The sequence below is a fragment of the Arachis duranensis genome, chromosome 5 (genome assembly GCF_000817695.3).
Source record: "Arachis duranensis cultivar V14167 chromosome 5, aradu.V14167.gnm2.J7QH, whole genome shotgun sequence".
Taxonomy (NCBI): Eukaryota; Viridiplantae; Streptophyta; class Magnoliopsida; order Fabales; family Fabaceae; genus Arachis; species Arachis duranensis.
The window spans coordinates 84,741,854-84,761,979 of record NC_029776.3 but is presented as its reverse complement, the minus strand read 5'-3'; the positions used below and the strand labels follow the sequence as shown (position 1 = coordinate 84,761,979).

The following is a 20,126-nucleotide window of genomic DNA, read 5'->3' as shown; positions in this document are numbered from 1 at the left end:
TAAAAATTTATTAATTTACTTGATCTATTTTATTACTAGTATTGTGATTAAGGTTATTTGTTTTGATGTTAGTGTTAAACTCTACTGATATTATAGTTAGATGATAAATTTTGTGAATTAATTATTTTTTTATTGTGTCAAAATAAGATACTATTGTAGTATTAAAATTTTATGGTTTTTTATATTAGTTATTTTTAGAAGTTGAGACTTGATTCTTCATAAAATGTTAGTGAAGATATGTATTTCAAATTTTAATTTTAAGTTTTTAACTATTTTATATTTATATTTACGTGAGACTGGTTTTATCGGTTTAACAAGTAATTTATCGGTTAAATCAATAAACCAGTGAACCGATAGTTTGACCGGTTCGATCACTAGTTCGGTTCTAACAACTATGTTTCAATCTAATTTCAAAAATTTCGATTTACTCAATTTAGTCTCCCAACTTAATAGTTATGACTCACATTGGTTCCTAATCTTATTTTTGTTACTGCCTCACAAAATTCGTTAACGACACTAACGACTGCTACATTATACATTCTAGCGACTATTTGATGTGACAATTGAAATTTTTTTATCTTATTTTTTTTCAACTAAACACTTAAAACCCTAATATGAGTCACGGATACCTAAGTTAAAAAATCAAACTAAGTAAATTGAAACTTTAAAAATCAGATTAAAACTCGAATATAACTTCAAAACAGAACTTTAACTTATGTAGTGATTAATTTAAATGAGAATAAAATAAATAAAAATTCAACATAATTTTTATCAATGTTTTCAAATTCAAAATTTCTATACCAAAATTAACTAGGATTTTTCTTTAAATTAAAAATTTAATAAAATTGTGACTTTAATTATCTTAACCAATGTCCTAATTAATTACTTTTATGTCTTAAAAAAACTGTATATGAGAAGAAAATAATTAATTTGTCTACTTTAATAAATAGTTATTTTACTAAAATGAAAGAAACTATTTTTCTTAGAATTTTTTAAGAACTAATTAATTTCATATATATTTTGTTACACTACATTTAGTTATACAAATTTTATTTATTTCTAATGCTTATATTAAAAATAAAAAAAAATTAAATTAGTGAATCTTAATCTATAATATAATAACAATATAGTAATTATTTTATATATTGTACGAATATAAATTAATTATTTTTTAATTTATAAAAATTTTAAGAGGCTTGAGCTTGTTATATATATTTTTTGATGAATGTGATATATTTTTTTATATAAATAATCTTTTAAAAAAATTAATAGTTAATCTATCACTTTTTTTGTTTTAGTCCAAATTAAATATTTTTTATTATTTTTGGAAAGAAAATCTTTTGAGAAATTTAATAATATGTGATAAGGAACACCGAATAAATTATATAGAAACAAATTAAAACACAACATAGAAATATTTTTAAAAAAAGATGTTTTAGACGTTTTTATCTGAGTGGCCTTGTTTTATTTTATACCAAAAGATAGGAATTGTATCTGAATTTCTTTTGAATTCTTTTGTATAATATTTATCATTATTACTAATTAAGTGATTACTATTACCTGTGTGTTCTTTGATGAATTATTTTGATTAATGAGAAACAATATTTTCCGGCATTTTCTTAAAAATCGAAACGCGGTATTAAACTAAAGGCTCAATATGAAATAGTAAATAAGGAAAACAGGTCAGTAATGCCTTGCTTTTGGTACGATTGACGTGTTAAAAATTAGGGTGTTACACATAGTAATTAAATCCTCACTTTATTAATCTCTTCACTTTAGAAAATTTAAATTCAAAATTTACATAAACTTCTTTTATATTTGTGTTAAACTAAAAAATTTTTTGTTAATAAGGATCAACCTCTAAGTTTTTAAATTATAGGGACAAACTTTAATTTAATATTATATCATGAACCACTTATCTTATTAGAAACTTAAGTTAATATAAAAAAACACAATTATATATTTCTATCACGAATAACTAAACAAAATAAAATCTGATTCTCTGATAAATAATGTAAGATTTATTTATAAAATAAAATAATTCTTGAAACAATAAAAAACATTTATTTCCATTATTTCTTCACACCAAATATATGTATATATACCCACCACACTTGCATATTTTCTAAAATTATTAAGTGATCCATCTACTTGTGTGTATTATAGCTTTATAATTACCACACTTCATACATTTGAAATAATTAAAAGCCTTCTCTTTTGGTTATCCTAACCCTCAAACCATCCTTCATTAGAAGCACAATTGAATGACTTGGGATAGCTTGATGACCTTCCACCACATGAATATGATAATTGCACAAAATGGAAGCTGCCACCATCTTAATTTGCATAAAAGACAAGTCTTTTCCCAAGCAAGTTCTTGGCCCCGCATTAAAACTAATAAACTTGTAAGAAGGCACATGAATTATTCCTCCTTTTTCAGATATCCATCTCTCTGGCTTGAACTCCAAGCAATCTTTTCCCCATATCTCTTCATATCTTCCCATTGCATACAAAGAAAGTAAGATCATTGTATTTGGATTCACATGATGTCCACTTGGGAGTATGTCACTTTTGATTGGTTGCTTCCTCTCAAAAGGAATAGGAGGAAATAGCCTCAAAGATTCACATAGAGCACCATGGAGATAAACTAGCTTTTTCACCTCTTCTATGCCTAAAACTTTGTGCTTCATTTCATCATTATTTGATCCAAAATTTTCTTTGATTTCATCAAGAATTTTGGTTTCAACTAATGGGTGCGTAGCAACAAGCCAAAAGAACCAAGTAAGAGCTGAAGTTATGGTATCTCTTCCAGCCACAAAAAGATTAAAAGCTGAGTCTCTTAAAAACTTGTCATCATTGACTAATAATGTTTGACTTTGACCCTTTTCTTGTTCTTGTTCTCTCATCATCATCAAAGCACTAAGCAAGTCAAGTTGAGCTTCATCTATTTGACTACTTTTGTTGTACTTGCTTATCTCTTCTCTCTTTGATGCTATGCATGAGTATATGAATTGGTCAAACACCTTACAAGCTTCACTCATCTTTCTCTCTTGACCTATTTGAAGCCTTTCTAGAAGCTTCCAAACACTCTTTGGAACAGCATGCCTATAGAATAACGACTCTTCAGCTTCATTAAAAGCCTTCTCACATGCAACTTCAGGGAACTCAATAGAAAGACAATTAGGATCATACCCTAAAACAATGTTGCAAATGTTGTCGAATGTGAAGCGATTGAAGATGTCTTGTAGATCAACCTCAACACGTTGTTGTAGCACGTGTTCTAATACAGGAATCAAGCTAGCTTCCACCTTCTTCTGAATCGTTTTCTCTAGAAAGATCTCGAAGCTTCTATTCTTAACCAAAGAAAGAAGCAAAGATCTATGGTACCTCCAAGTCTCCGAATCCGTGGTAAAAATACCATCTCCAAAAATTTGGAAGATGTCACGAAATTCAGAACCCTTGACATAGTTGTCAAAACTCTTGCTCATTATGTGATGAACATTCATGGGGTCACTAGTGACCAAATAGTTCATGTTGGTGAACCAAGGTCCCATGAATTCACCGGTTCTCCCTTGTTGTTTCAAAATATCGGTTACGAAATCATGTATCCGATACAAGTTCCACAACACTTTTGGTAACATGCCAAGGATAGGCCAATCTATTAGGAGAGGAGTCTTACATAATCTCCTATGGAAGAAATAATATATGTAGCAAAATGATGATACAATTATTGATACATAGAGAAAGATGGCCATAGTGTATATGGTTTAATTTCTTATTCTATTGATATGTATGTATTATGGCATTATATATACAGTAGTCCTATTTTGGCATCCACTTTCCACATTATGGGTGATGAATTATTCCATAAGAAATAATTAAATAATAATATATAATATATCAAAAATTCATTTTTATGGTATTAAGTGGAAAGTGCTGCTTTATATATTCTATATTATAATAAAAATTTCAAAACTGTTTAGAAGATAATAGAAAATTAATCGAAAACATACAGTTTTAAATTATTTTATTTTGTATTTTTTTAATTATTGTTTATTTTATTTTATATTTATTAATTGCAGTTGAAATAATTAAATAATTATAAATATAATAAATGTGTAATTATAAATATTATATACATAAAATGCTGAGTTAAATAAAATAATTTTAAATTTTTTTCTCCTAACATTAACAAACTTCTGACAATGATTAATGATGATTATAATTTAATTTGTGTGTCTCCATACAAGCATTTTCTTTTATAATATTTTAAGATTTTTTAATGTCTTTTCTATTTGTCTTTTCTAAGAGAAAGGCAAAATTGTACACAATAATAAATTAATAATTGATGTAAAGCTATATATGTAGCTAGGTCCCAAAACATTGTGATTTTCACTATACATCCAGTCAAGTGTCCAGAACTACAGGCTGGTGAATACACCAGATTGAAGAAAAAAACACAAAAGGTACATATTAATATATATTGCTATTATTATCAAATTAATGTATGATATGAAAATATATTGCCAAAAATTTGGGATGTGATAATAATATTTGCCCAAACACGTGAAATACTTCAAGATGTGTCTTCTTTCAGAGGACCGTGGACATTATGATTGGGGTTTGTTTGGCTTTTTATATTGTCCACTTGTATATGTATCTAATATTCTTGGTTAATTGTTCGTTCATATGTTTGTTGTATTTAAATATTATTGGAATTTTCGTAGTAGAATATATTTGAAAGATTTTTGTGGGTATATATTATTGATTTATGTTGAATAATTTTATGATGTTAGTTTGTTTTTGTTTCGATGATTTACATTATTATATAGGGGAATACATTTTAAATTTTACTAATATAATTAAAATTGAATGAATGAGAATTTTCAACCAGTAGCTTAAAAGATTGGGACTATAATTTAGGGGAATAAAAAACAGCAAAGTTTTTTATTTTAATCCTTCAAATTATTACATGCCTGAATTATTTTAATTTCTTATTTTTACTTTAATTTTTTTAATCATTATTTTATTATTATAGTATGTCAAGTTGCAATTTGCAAACCATGAACAAATTAGTTCTTGGTTCCAATTGTTAAGTTTTTAATGTTTTCATTGATATTGATGCATGTTAAATAATTAACGGTGAAAGTATAGGGAGCCAATGGAATATATGTATAATATGTACAATAGGGATTTAGGGATGTTCGATTCAGTAGGATATCAGATGTTTATTATTTTTTGGTACCCGGATGGTTATTCTGGATAGTATGGGTGTATTGTGTTTGAGAAATTAGTAATATTTTATCCTGAATGTTCATTTTTTAACTCATATTGAACCAAATAAATAGCTCATTGTACACATTATACAAATACTCTATTGGCTCCCTAACGGAATCTTAATTAATAATATGATATTATTGTTAGAATTTTCTATAGGGTGGTGGATTCTTATTAATTATTGATTTTTGTCATTGATAAAACTGGTTGAGTATTTTATTTTGAGTTTTTGACATTCTTATAAATTTATAAATAATTGAGTGATTTATTTTAAATTTTAAATGTCACTATAAATTATTGAGTCGTAAATTTTATGGTTAGTGTATATAATAAGATGAGATCGATAATAATGTATATTTTTTTTATTTGAGTTTTTTATGGTTAAAATATGATCATAATTTAATTCTCTTGACAACTAATAAATCTATCGCGTGTAAGAAATTAAACAGAAAGTGTGTTTTCAAATACCAACATTCATGCATTTATATATTTCACAACTAAAATCATATGATCAACTTAAGCTCCTCCGGCATATACTCATTGTTATCTATCTATATTAATATTGTATTGGTATTCTAATTATTGCGTATGAATCTAAATAAATCTCATAATCATTCTAATTAGCCCATTAATATTAGTCCAAGCAATTCGAAGAAAAAATAGTAACTAAATGGAAGAACTATACTTGAACAGAGTGTATTTAGGATGGTTATATAGGACTTTAACCAACTGAAGTCTAATTATGTTCTATGTAATTTTATTACTAAATTTAAAAAAAAAATATTGGGGATCATGACTCTCCATTATCCACGCTAAATTTCGTCATTATTGTATTATTTATAATTACATATTCATTACATTTAATATTATTCAATTATTTTAGTAGTAATTAATTAATACAAAAGAAAAACAATAATTAAAAATATAAAATAAAATAATCTTAAACTATTTTACACTAATTTTTATTCCATCAAATATTTTATGTGTACATGACTTTCTATATAGTTTCTTTACACATGGTGAGAAACATTTACACATGTTGTAAATAAAGTGTTCTTTTTATAAAAATTTTAAAAAAAATCCATTTTATTTAACAGTATTTTCTCCCGCATGGAAAGTGTTTGTTGACAAAATAAAGTCACATGGATCATTTATGAAGTTTGGTAATTAACAGCGAACAGTTTGGTATGATTAGTTTTTTTTTGCACTATCGAAACACATCATCAGAACACATCATTAGAAAGAAAGAGTTAACTACTAATTCAGTATCGAAAAAATTTAGACGTTGACAAAAAAATTCTTAAAAAAATATTATCAATAAAATAGTTTTTTAATGATTTAAAAATATGACAAAAATAATAATTAAATATTTATTTTTTTATAAGTGATAAAAAAAATTTTCGTATTTAATAAATAATTTATCTATTTATTCTGAATTTTTGTGATAATATTTGAATAAATATTTATAAAATGCACAAAAAATTTAAAGTAAAATTTAATCTCTAGATTTTTTATTTTTTCAAAAAAAAAATTGGTCATTTACAATTAATTTTTTTTTTTTAAATTCACTTGATATAAATTAACCAAATTTTAAGGATGGAAATAACTTTTTTTAATGATATTTGTAAAAAATTGTATCAAAATATGATCTCTAAAATCTTTTTTAAAATATATTTTTAATATCTACTTTCTGTCGCAGTTTTAAATCTTTCAGAAATTGTTAGTATCTTTTTGAATTATTTTTGTTAACGTCGTAAGCTTTCGAGTACTATTTTAGTATTTTACTCAATTTGAAATTTCTTGCACAATCAAATTTTTTTAGTATAATCAATGAACAAAACGCAACTGAAACAAGAAACAAAACAAATGAGGATGAGGAAGCAGGAGCAGAAAAAATCGATGGTGAATTGCAATTGCTTTGATGTCGCCGTAAAGGAAGAGGCGTGACATTATTGCAGAAAAGGGGGCACATCTGCAACGGTGAATTTGCAACGACGAATTTGCAACTTTGTGACTTTGAGCAATGGGCTGTGACTTTAGGGTGGAGAATCTAATTCTGACGGCGAGATTACGAAGGAGAGATCTGGTGCGTGCTTGACAAATGAGAAGGGGAGACGTCGCCATAGAGAAGAAATCCTAGAGTGAGAGAGATGGAGACAGAGAGAGACGGAGCAAAGAGAGACACAAAGGAGATCCGACAGAGCACACCACATCGCTGGAGAACTGCGACAACTGGAGAGCGGGAGCCGTATGGGAGATTCGGAGTGGCCGACCGCCATGGAAGAGAGCATGACAATGGCTGAATGAGAGCGTGAGTAAGGGTACAAGGCTGTAAGTAGGATTAGATCTTCTCAATTTTTTTTCACTTGAGAGTAAATTTGATCTCTCACCAAATATTTTATATGTGGGATCAAGAGAAAATACGAGAGAAACTTTGAAATTGTGAAACTGAAATCCTAATTTTCTCCCATTTAAACATTTATATGATTGAGGTTAACTATTAGAATGTCCTTAAAAAAATAATATAGCAAGCTTGTTGAGCCAATCTGCCTAGCCACCAAAATCTGCGAGTTTAAAATCTCACTCGGCCCACTTTTTTGGCGATTTTGGCAAATCGGCCCGGTAAATTTGGTCTGTTTTGCTAGCCCTACCAAAAGTCTACCATAGGAGGAAAGATATCTTGTCACAATCTCATAGAGGTCAACTGATCCAGGTATAAATGTCTAACCATACCTTACATCAAGAAAGAATATGAACGAAACAAAACAATCATATCCACACATCGTTTATAGTATTGAGCAAGCGTGATGAAATCGTCATCCTTGCCAAAATGCCAAACTTAAACATAATCAATATCATTACGCAAGTAGGACGAAATTCACATTCTTTTCTAAAGTCTTTAATCATGATCATTGAAAAAAAATTTATCTATCAATAACTCACTAGAATCCTTTTTCAACCAATTTACAGCCTATAATGGTTTTCTTAAACTGAAAGTGAATGTTACAAATCTTTACAAACTCATTAGAGAGGATTGTTTCATTAAAAATAGGATTACAAAACAGCAAGCAAGTTTTTGCTTATACAGTCTCTATTATGAACGTGACCAACTCCTCCCTGCCCAAAACCAAACTTTTGCTCTATGCGGAAAACTGTCACAAATGCAACCTTAACGCTCCTGACCTTGTTTTAAAATTGTCTACTTGACATAAAATTACTAAGTTGTATATATAAAGTATCTTTTTTTCATCGATGCATCTGAGTAACCAACTAGGGTACCTGCTAACTTGAACAAGTTTTCAAAACCATTCAGTTTTTTTTTTAAGTTTTAAAAATTAGGATTACACGCGCCAGCAAAAAAAACAATCTGTAGAGCGACTTCTCCCATCGTGACACGCATGGCGCTCCATGCCGCACCTTTCGTCGCACCACCGGACACTTGATGTCGATCGCGACTAACCATTTGACTTGCGAACTGAGCCATTCATAAGCCCCTACAAAAGAAACATCCCCCAATGCAGAAAAGAAAGATCGGAACGAGCTAAAAAAAAAATCCACTAAAAGCACAAAAGAAAAATAAAAAATATAATATAAAAAAAATCTCCCAATACAAAAAAGAAACATCCACTAAAGCACAAAAGAAATATCCAGAACAAGATAAAAAAAACATCCAAAATTTAGCAGAAAAAACATCCAAAATTTGTAAAAAGGAGCATCCAAAACTAAGAAGAAGAAGAAACGACGCGACCTCAACACAACAACAATAGTGGACATGTGGCGGTCTCCTCGATGGCGGATGTGATGTGTTCGCGAGAGGATCCTGCGGCGGTGCTACGCGGCAGTGGTCAGTGGCATTACGTTCGCGAAGGGAGGGTGCTACATGAACGTGGTGGTGGTTAGCGGCAGGGTCGGCGGCACTGGTTTTAGGAATAGATGACACTACGTGCGGCAGTAGACGGCTACACTGGGTAAGGCACAGACGTGGCTAGAGAGAAAAAGACAAGGGTTTGTGTGGTTATTTTTTCCGGTGCGTACTATGAATGTGTGTGAACATTAAATTAGATTTGTTTTTTAGAATTTTTTATTTTTATTGATTTTTTTTTCAAAATTTAAAAAGTTGTTCAAGTTGGCTGAACATGTAATTAGTTTTCTAAACTTTCTCTTTTTTTTGTATTTATACTTATAAAACATCACATTAAAATATGATTTCTAAAACTGTTGTGAAAATATAATTTTTAATAGTTTGATACTGTAATCACATTTTGGGAATGGATGGCACTACGTGTTGCGGCAAACGCCAACGCTAGATAGGGCACAGACGTGGCTAAAGCGAAACAAGAGTTTGTGCGCTTTTTATTTTCAGCGCGTACTGTGAATATGTATGAACATTAGATTAGATTGGTTCTTTAGGTATTTTTTTATTTTTACTAGAATTTTTTTCAAAATTTAAAAAGTTGTTCAAGTTATTGAATATGAAATTGGTTCTCTAAATTTTTTTTTATTTATACTTATAAAACATCACATTAAAATCTGGTTTCTAAAATCGTTGTGAAAATATATATTTAATAGTTTAATATTGTTAATAATTTGATATTGTAGTCACAGTTTTTTTTAGTGTCTATACTGTAGTCACGTTTTAAAATATTTTTTATTATTAACAAATTTAGAAATTTAGAAGCTACTGGTAACTCATTCGGCAAATGTTAGCAAGCAAATTTGATATGTTTATTAATTGAGGATAAAATTAAAGTATACATATAAAATGTGAATCATGACACAACAAAATTCAATATAACAATTAAGGTGAAAACTCATATACAATCAACTTCATGTGAAATTGATAGCTAAAAATTATTAAATGATTTGAATAATTTAACTAAATTTTCATCTAACGACCCTCAATTATCAATGTCACTTCACTTGAAATTAACTGCACCTAAATTTCCACCAACAATTAATCCAAATATCGAACTTCGGTTAATATAATTGGAGCCTACAAGGCTAAAACTAAAAGTTAGAAGGCGTATAGCAATATAACAAAATTCACTGCATACAAAAACACACTATTATATTTCTAGATTACTTCAATTTTCCACGTCAAAAACCTTCAATCACTAAGAACAATATCTTCTAGATATTACCCAAAAAAAAGTTGAATACAGAAAATTGCTATATGCATGTTACAAAATTGGCAGTGCTATTCTTTGGGTTCTGAACTCCTGATGTTGAAGTATCAATACATGGATTACGAACCACCAAATACCTGTAAAGGGTGTAATACATTAAGCTACGGCCTAAATAAATGAAAGAGATACACCAAAACATGAATTATTTAGTTATAAATCAAAATCACATTGATTCTTACAGCATCCAGTATATCATCAGAGAGTCCAGGTTTACTTTCTTTAGCAGTAGCGGTTATTGGCTTCGTTTGGGGGAAATGGCGAATCACTTTTGCGACTTGTCCAGAGTCTTGTTGAATCTTCTGCTTCTGTTGAGACCAATTGAAATGGCATCAGAAATTAACCTCCATATATAATCATAATGTGAATTTGAAATTGAAAATTTCTTTGGTGAAGAGGAGAATTGGGCCAAGAGTAGAGATTCTCACTAAATTAATAGAGGACATGTGCATTGCACATGATCTTTATTTTGTTTTTGACCTTTACTCCTGTAAAAAGAACTATCTTCCCTCTTCATTCGAAAACAATCTTCACCATAGTATTACCCTTTGAAATTATAGATCATGGGGTGTATGGCAATGAAAATAACAAACTTCCACAAGTACATTGTTCTTCACAAATACAGATGAAGGATAAGGAAACTAACTAGATACATCAATAATCCAAAATATGATCTTACATTACAAATGAAAATCATAGCCAGCATGTAAATCTACCCTAGTTTTATGGAGCTAAATAGTCCCCGTAAAGATAAGTTATAAAAGCCAAAATTCAAAGCAATCCAACGGATCCAAAAAATAGTTTACTGTGAATAACAGAGATATAAGCATTGGAATTCCATACTTGTAAAATATTTTAATTCATCTGAATTTGAATTAATTAAAAAGCATAAATTGTCTGAAATTTGTTTGAAAATACTTTGATAATCATAGGCATAGCACTAAAGGCAACTTAGGCAAGTAGTAAATATCAGAACTTGCAAGGAACTTTAATTACAAGCCAAATGAGTAAAGCATACGTGACATCACAAATTGGGAAAATCTAAGTGACCAATAGGTTTTAGCCAACATTCATTGAGTCGGTTTTCTTATTTTTCTTACTATGCAGCATGATACTTTCAAGGGATGGAGAGGTATCGTAGTAATAAAAGGGATCTACATATGGTGTTTATTGATTTGGAAAAATCATACGATAGATAGAGTGCCAAGGGAGATCTTATGGAAGGTTTTAGAAAAGAGGAAAGTAAGAATTGCATATATTCGTACAATTAAAAACATGTATGATAGGGTCACAACAAATGTGAAGACTCAAGGTAGTGTGACAGATGAATTTTCTATTGGTATAAGATTACACCAGGGATCATCCTTAAGTCCATATCTTTTTACATTAATCTTGGAAGTACTCACAGAGCACATCCAAGAGCCTGTGCCATGGTACATGCTTTTTGCCAATGATATCGTCTTTATGGAAAAGTCAAAGGAAAACCTAAATAAGAAATTGGACTTATGGAGAGAAACTCTAGAAGTGTATGGTCTGCGCATAAGCCGTAGCAAGATGGAATATATAAAATGTAAGTTCGGCTATAAGACTGGCTACGCTTTATGGTATGAAGTGTTGGGCGGCCAAAGGGGAGTACGAACATAAGTTGGGTGTGGCAGAGATGAAGATGTTGAGATGGATGAGTGGTCATACGCAATTGGATAAAATAAGGAACGAAGATATAAGAGAGTTGGAATAGCACCCATTGTAGAAAAGATGGTAAAATCGCGTTTCACGTGGTTTGGACATGTGAGAAGAAGACCGACAGAACACCCAATCCGGAGGGTGGACGAGATGGAAGATAGACAAAGGTGAAAGATAGAGGAAGACCTAAGAAGATCGTCCATGAGGTGGTCAAACGAGATCTACATATAAACGGTCTCTCTGTAGACATGATACGTGACAGAGCTCAATGACGTCGTTTGATTCATGTAGCCGACCCCACCTAATAAGATAAAACTTTGTTGTCGTTGTTGTGTTGTTGTTGTTGCAGCATGACACTTTCAAATTAGTCCTGGTTGTAAACTTCATTGCTTGCTCAATTTAAAGCACCAACTATTGGACAACCATTTCAATATATATTTTAACTTGTTTCCTCATGGAAATCTTCAGTTACTCTTCTACTAGAAAATAGTATAGGACAAACTAAGTAAGGCAAAGGTGTGAGTCTTTTATAAAATGAAGATTAGAGACAGCAGCATATTTCTTTTTTACTTTTATTTTATCCTCTTTTTTGCTAGTGAGATTGTTCACCAATCAGTTTTTAACCAGCACATAAGTTTCTTGTCTGACATATTAATACATGAAATTTTCTCCAAATGCAACCTTCAAAATTGTATTCAATAGAATTTGGACTGGATAGAGTACCTTCTTTAGCCTCTCCTCTATTGCATTCAAAGCACGTGACTTATCGACTTTGGAAAGATATAAGTCCCTCTCTCTCTTGGCAGCAGAAAGTTCTAAAGCTATCTTTTGCTCCCGAATAGCTTTCTTTAATGCTGTTGTAACAAGACTCGTTTAAGCTTTAACTAAATAAAAACAAGATATGTTAATCAAAAAATGAAAACAAGATACGGATTGTATAGTCCTACCTAGTTCTTCAGTGAGATCATCCCACTTGAATTTACTTAGGTATTTAATATTCCAAAGATCATAGTAGAACGATGACCTCTTCTTTCCCCCTGGACAAAGAACATGAAGTTATGCAAATCAGAAAATTGAAACTTGACAACCAAATCTATGAGGAACAAACCACTCAATGAATAGTCCTGCTACTACAAGTGAACACCAGAATAAACACATCGCATACTATTTATTTCCTGTATATTTTTACTGAAGAAATTTAATTATAAAGAAGAGACTTATAAAGGCAGGAGGATAAGATGTCCTCCATAAAGTGGATAACAGAAGCCCAATTTCTAGATAAATTAGAAATAGTAAAGTCCTTTAAGAAACCATGAACTGAGCACCAGACAGAGTCCAAAAACCTAAGGACTCTGATCTCAGCATGGTCTAAGCATATGTATAATTGAATCTTGACCTCCTTTCTTTTTCCACCATATTAAGCTTATCACTGAAAGGTTGATAAGACATGCATTGATCGGACAAAATTCCTATTTCCATAGAAGTATATAATAATTCCACTACTATCTACTATAAGCAAAACTAAACACCACATCATATAATAGCAATGGATGTGAGGTAAAGAATCTGATATTATAGAATCAATGAGAAGTCATTATGATTTTCCATTTGAGAATCAAGAACAAAGAGCCAGCACAACTCAAATTCATACATGCATACCTATCTGTTCACCATTCAACATATTGGCAACCCTCTTTGCTAGACGTTTATTCTTGAATTCAACCCACCTACGCAGTTACAGAGAAAGATCCAATGATCAATTCCTACCAATGATCAATTCCTACCAACATAAAACCATTAACATTTTATATACCAATTTTCAGTTCTGAAAAAAGGTACACGTGAGAGAAAAGAAATTCTCCCAGAGGCTCAGACCACAAATGATGCACAGAAAATCTCACTACAATTTGAAAACTATCTACACAAACATTTGAACTCAACAAAACTAAGCTCGTCAAAATATGCTACTTTTCAAGGCTGTTTGGTATGGTCTTCACCATTTTCTTAAACCAAAGAGCCGTTAGTATGTTATGAGCTATTTATATCTTCCCAAAATCTATAAGTGCAGGGTTTTTTGCTATTTTGCCAAAAAGAAAACAAATACCCTTCTGAGTACGCTTGGTCTCGTGCACCCCGCGACCGTTTAGTTGAGACTGGAGCACTAGAATCTGCAAAATCAAAATAAAAACGCTTCAAGTATTAGAGTGCTTTAATTTCATTATTTCAAAAATTGAGAAAAACAAGTGAAAACATGAATTAAAGAAGACCTTCAGGGGCAAGAAAGATGCGTTGTATATCTCCGAATTGAGAGAGAATGTGACGAAGCTTGACGTGGTCCATGTGAGGGGGGATCCGACTCAGATAGCAAACACCTCGCTTGTCCGCCTTCTCTGCTTCCTTCAACAATCTCTTCTTCTTATCTTTCAATTTTGATTCTGAGCCATTAGGTTCATTCTCGGCATTTTCTTCTTTCACTGCAACTTCCATAGTCTTCTTATTCTTCATTTTCAATTTAGATTTAACGCAATTAGGTTCGTCTGGTGGTGAGGTGTACCAATATCAGGGTTTTCGTTTTCCTCTACACTTGTCGTCCTCTTGTTTATTTGGTGAATGCAGCAACTTCTTGTTCTTGTACTGCGGTCTCCTCGACCTTCATCACAGAGGTTGTATCAGCAACAAGGTTTTGAAAACAGGACCAGGCATCAAACCAGTCAAGCTAAAGAAAAAAGGCTTTAACCAAAAACCAATTTTAGTAAGAAAAAAACAATAGATCATAAATAAGGAGACAAAAATTAAGGTTGCGAGAACCGAACTAATGAAGATTACGAATTTATTTGAGTTTAGTTTAACCTATAATTTTAAAAATAAAATAAATGAAATCATAAAAAAAAAAAGAAAAGTAAAAACAGTGATAAAGAATAGAGTAAAACAAGTAGAATCGTAGTAGAGAGACGAACAGAACGGCAACGTCACTCGAAGAAGCAAGCAGAGGTTGCTCGCGATGGAGAACGGAAAGGCGAGCAGAGGGGACGACAGAGCAGCCTTTTGTGGCGGCAACTCCAACAACTCCGAGCAAGCCTTCGTGCGACGTCGACGAGAAGAGGATTGAGGAGAAGCGAACAGACCTTCCACAGGCAACAATGGCACCCACAGTCTGTTCTAGTTGGCGGCAACAGCACCCTCTACCAGAAGAAAAGAGTTCGGCGATGGGACGGTGGCTGAGTTTGTTAGGGTTGGAAGGTTGCAAGAACCAAACCCATCACTGAACCAGTCAAATAATTAGTTCACTAGTTTAATAGTTAATTAGAATTCAATCGAAATTCAATCGATTTAATTAAATAATAATTAAAATTTTAATATATAATTTTAAATATTTAAATTTAATAATTTTTAATTTAATTATTATTTATCAGTAATTATCAAAAAATCAGCAATAAACCAATAATATATGAGCAACATCAATATTATTTAATTAATATGAATTGATTGAGTGGTCAATTTACTCTTTCGCTTAAATAAGTACCAAAAATTTAAATCCCACCTTATACATGCAGTAATCTCTTAGCCAATACAGCAAAAAATTTCAGTGAAAGAGAAAGAGAGAAATGGGACTGGCAGGCTGCGTTTGGAATATTACAATTTTTTTTAGGTTAAACGGCGCTATTTTGAGAAGGTTGATACCAAATTGAAAATCCTTAAATAAACCGACTAGTTTAGAGAATTTACTGGTTAACTGTCAATTCGACTAATTCTTTGACTAATTTTTTATCAAATAATTTATGAAATTAATCGAATCGATTCGGTTAAAAGCCCAAAAAGAAACTAAATATACTACAAAGTAGAAATAACACGGGTAATAATCTCACAAAAAAAAGAGAAATAACGCCTCTCTATAATCATCAACAGACACTAAATTATAGTTGTCTTAATAAAAATTGATAGTTAAAAATTGTTAAATAATTTAATATATTTAATTAAATTATTTTTTAATAATTCTCAATTATCAATTTTATATAAAAATAATTACATGTAAATTTTTGCTATCAACAAAATAGAATCTCAAATTTACTTTTAAACTTTTTTTACCTAACTAGCCTATATTATGGTTTATTATTATTTTCTTTTCCTGTAAATGTATTGTATTTTGACATTCTAATTTGTATGAAGGAAGCATTTATTTTCTCTTACCAGTGTTTAAAGGCATTTAGGTTGCGTTTGTTTTTTGGTATTAGAACTAAAATTAGGAGATTGAGATTGAGTATTGTGTTTGATGATTAGAGACTGAAATTAAAATTTTAGTTTTGAGACACAAAAATTACAATATCTTCAATACTTTAAAAAAGTAGAGACACAGAGAACTAAAATATTTAAAAATTGTAACTAAAACTTAAATAACATTTTTTTAAAAATACTCTCATTTAACTTTTTAAATTTCAAATCAACCCTTTAATCTCTATATTTAATTTATGTTAAATTAAATATAATACTAAACTATAACTCAGCTCAATAGATTTTATATAAAATACAATACAAATACTTAATTTAATTTCTATCTCTTAATCTTTATCTTTTAGTCTTTATATCTTAATCTCAATTTCTCTTTTAAATGCAGTCTTATTTAATATTTGTCGCCCTTTAAGTTATTTGGTGGATTTTGTTTTCTTTTGGGTCAGGATGGATTTATTACGTTTTTTTTTTTTGCATACCATCATTCCTTTTGGGCCATGTTTTTTTCTTCTTCACAGCATATAGCCCACAACGTTGGAAACAGATTTCCAATAGAGAGGCTATTGCCTTCAAAACTGACTTTTACTTTGGAGACTAAATAAACACTATACATCCAACACTCAAAAAAAATAAAATAAAAGGACAAATATTTATTATATATTATTAATTTATAATTAAAATATATTATATGTTATTTTTTATTATAATTAAAATATTTTTTTAAAATTAAAAAATTCTTTCATCTTCTCTTTTTCTTTTTTTTTTATCTCTCATTCCTTCACTCATTCTATTTCTCTTATATATCATTATCAATTACTAATTATAAATTTAACAATTAAAATAAATAATATAGCATTTTTTAATTATATTTAAATTAAATTAAAATTAAAATTAAAATATTAAAATTCAAATATAGCTATATTATACATTATTAACTAATGTAATAACTAAAATGTATCACATGACACTCTCTTATTAAAATTTAGAGAAAATATTTCTCTCTAAAATTAATAAACCTTCTTCTTACATTCTCCTATCTATCTCTCTCTTTTTTTTTATTTCTATCTATCATTCCCACTCTATATATAATTAAAAATTTATATTTTAAATTTGACAAATCAAAATGTGTGACTAGATATTTTATTTCTCTTTTTTCAAATATTATTACATATAATTTAGAGAGAATAATAATGTTATAAATAAAAGTTAGAATCAAGATTCAATTATTAAAAAAAAATTTTGAGTTAATTTTTTAACTATCAATATATTTTTTTATACTAATATCTAATTATATTTTTATATACATAAAAAGAAAAAATATTATTTTTTAATAGTAAGTATAAAAAATTAATTATTTCTACTTGTGCAACAGACTTAATACCTAATTAAATGTAAAAGTCTACATATTAAATTATTTCAAATTTTAGATAACGAATATTAAAATTAATTATTAGTAAAAAAATTTAAACTCTTTTATATGAAAATAATAACTAAAAAATTTATTGTTCAATTTTTTATCTACAGAAATCCTGGTCTTCTTAGTCGACAAAAACTTTTGTCTCTTATGATTTTTTTGTAAAAATAATTTAATGTTATAAATTTTTTGTATCATAATCTATAATATTAAGACCAACATAATTTTAAAAAAATTATATTTTCGTAATATTATTACGAATAAAAATACTAATATAACACTATACAAAGAATTCTTAATACTAATCACTTTAATAACATTTATATTTTTTACAATCTCATATAACTCTACAACAAATTTCTTCTTCCAATCCTACCCACACATATATAAAGGACATGGTCGATCATGCACAAGCATGCACCAAAGAAAATGACATGACAAAAATTGACGTTTTCTTTGGGAGAAGACGCAATGAATTTTGTATATATTATATCATACACATATTTGATAGATATTATGAGTCACGTAAACTTCTATATATTTGTATTTTAATCAAGAACTCACACTATTATTGAGCAAGTTCAAAGGCGGGTATTTTTTAAATCTTGCTAAAAACTTGAAAGGGTTGTCATCAAGTCCCAAATCAATGACACAACTTTAACATAAATAAAACTACTACTACTACTACTACTACTACTATTATTATTATTATTATTATATCGATAAAGAACTTATGTAGATCTGAATTTTATTTAAAAATTTTATTATTAATTAATAATTATTATATATACAAAACAAAATTTAAACTCTTTATATTTACTTAAATTGATGAATAAACTAATTATTAGAGTGACTCAAATTAAATTAATATGTCACTAGGAATGAAAGTCTAACTTAAACACAATACTATACCTATCTTCTATATATAAAAAATAAATAAGAATATAAAATTTATGAAAACTATCTTAATAAACAATAAGCAAATTCTCTAGTATATAAGTAAAGTAGCACTATCGTTCAAATTCTTCAAAAGGCTTAATAACAACAGAAAAAGGTCATAATTAATCACACCCTTAAAAGATTTTTTAAAAAAGAAAATGAAAAAAATATATATTATAGATACATCATTTCATTAAGTTGTACGCTATCTCTACCTTCCATTTTGATGTGGAATCTTTGCTTTTATAATCATAATAAAGTTGTTGATTTTATGTATTATCCTTTTTGTATAAAACAAGAGGCATCATCACCTTCGTCAATTATTCACTTTCCGTCATTTTTTTTGGTGGGGTTTAATAAAAAACAATGAGCAACACTGCTTTAATTTCTGGCCACCATGTTTGAACAGTTTTTAGACCCCAATAACTCAATCACTAAACAGGAATCCTTATTGTCTTTTTGCATTGATTTTTTTCCCTCCCCATATTTATATATAAAACATTTCTTTTATCTTTGAAATATATATATATGTTTATCTGTTTATGTATGTATGTTGAAATACTATTAAAGCATCGTCATGATGTCTGCTTCCCCTGAAGGTTATATATAGATAATTAATTATTGATTGTTGATTTTTCATGTGTGTGTAATATGACTATAAAATTTAAAGATCAATTTAAGAAAGATAGAGAAAAATATTTTATAAATAATCTGATATTTATTTATTTTTTCTTTTTTTAATTAGTTTAATGAAGCCTTAAATCTCTTGATATATAAGGAAACGGATCAGCTACACATCCAAATTTTTTCGTCATTCAAGTTGAATTAAGCATGTCCAACATCAACAAAAATCACACTAGTTAAAAGAGCGCGTACATGCGCTCAATATCTCCAACGTTACTTTTTGCGCTTTAATATAAAAACCGTTCTTCTTTTTCTTCGCACATGCAGATTTTTCTTCTCTCCTCCTCCTCCTCTTCTTCTTCTTAATTTATTTTAGTTTATTTGTGTAATAATTGAAGTTCAGTTGATGCTGCTGATAAGTATTGACTAAATTCTTTATTCTTTAAGTAATTTCGGTTCATTCATTAGTTTAATTGAAATTCATTTGGGTCTAAAAATAAATTTAATGTGTTTTTGTTGATAATTGAGCATTTTTTAACCAAAAAGAATGAAATTATTTATTATCACTTTATTCAATTGTATTAGATTTCATTCCATTCCATTCAATTTGTCTTGAAAGTCATTCTAACCATTGGGACAAATTATTCATCGACAACATACTTAAACTGCAAATGAACCAAAAATATTATTAAAGCGAAACTATTGTATAATACCAAATGAACCAAACATTTGTCCATTATATAAATTCGAATTCAGAAACACCATGCGTTTAGAATAAA

The 20,126-nt window shown here is 29.1% G+C and overlaps 2 protein-coding genes across 2 annotated transcripts; both read right to left on the bottom strand.

Annotated features, from left to right (window-relative positions):
* Positions 1-2,110: 2,110 nt before the first annotated feature.
* LOC107489938 (alkane hydroxylase MAH1-like) lies at positions 2,111-3,755 on the bottom strand. The gene has a single exon (XM_016110699.3). The coding sequence runs from the start codon at positions 3,753-3,755 to the stop codon at positions 2,202-2,204; it is 1,554 nt and encodes a 517-aa protein (XP_015966185.1). The 3' UTR covers positions 2,111-2,201.
* A 6,476-nt stretch (positions 3,756-10,231) lies between these two features.
* Positions 10,232-15,402, bottom strand: LOC107490003 (pre-rRNA-processing protein ESF2). Its single transcript, XM_016110774.3, has 8 exons — positions 15,101-15,402; positions 14,411-14,793; positions 14,248-14,311; positions 13,803-13,870; positions 13,091-13,180; positions 12,867-12,997; positions 10,643-10,768; positions 10,232-10,540 (listed from the first exon to the last, which is right to left on the bottom strand). The coding sequence occupies exons 2-8, from the start codon at positions 14,646-14,648 to the stop codon at positions 10,523-10,525; spliced, it is 735 nt and encodes a 244-aa protein (XP_015966260.1). The 5' UTR covers positions 14,649-14,793; positions 15,101-15,402; the 3' UTR covers positions 10,232-10,522.
* Between the last annotated feature and the right edge of the window lie 4,724 nt (positions 15,403-20,126).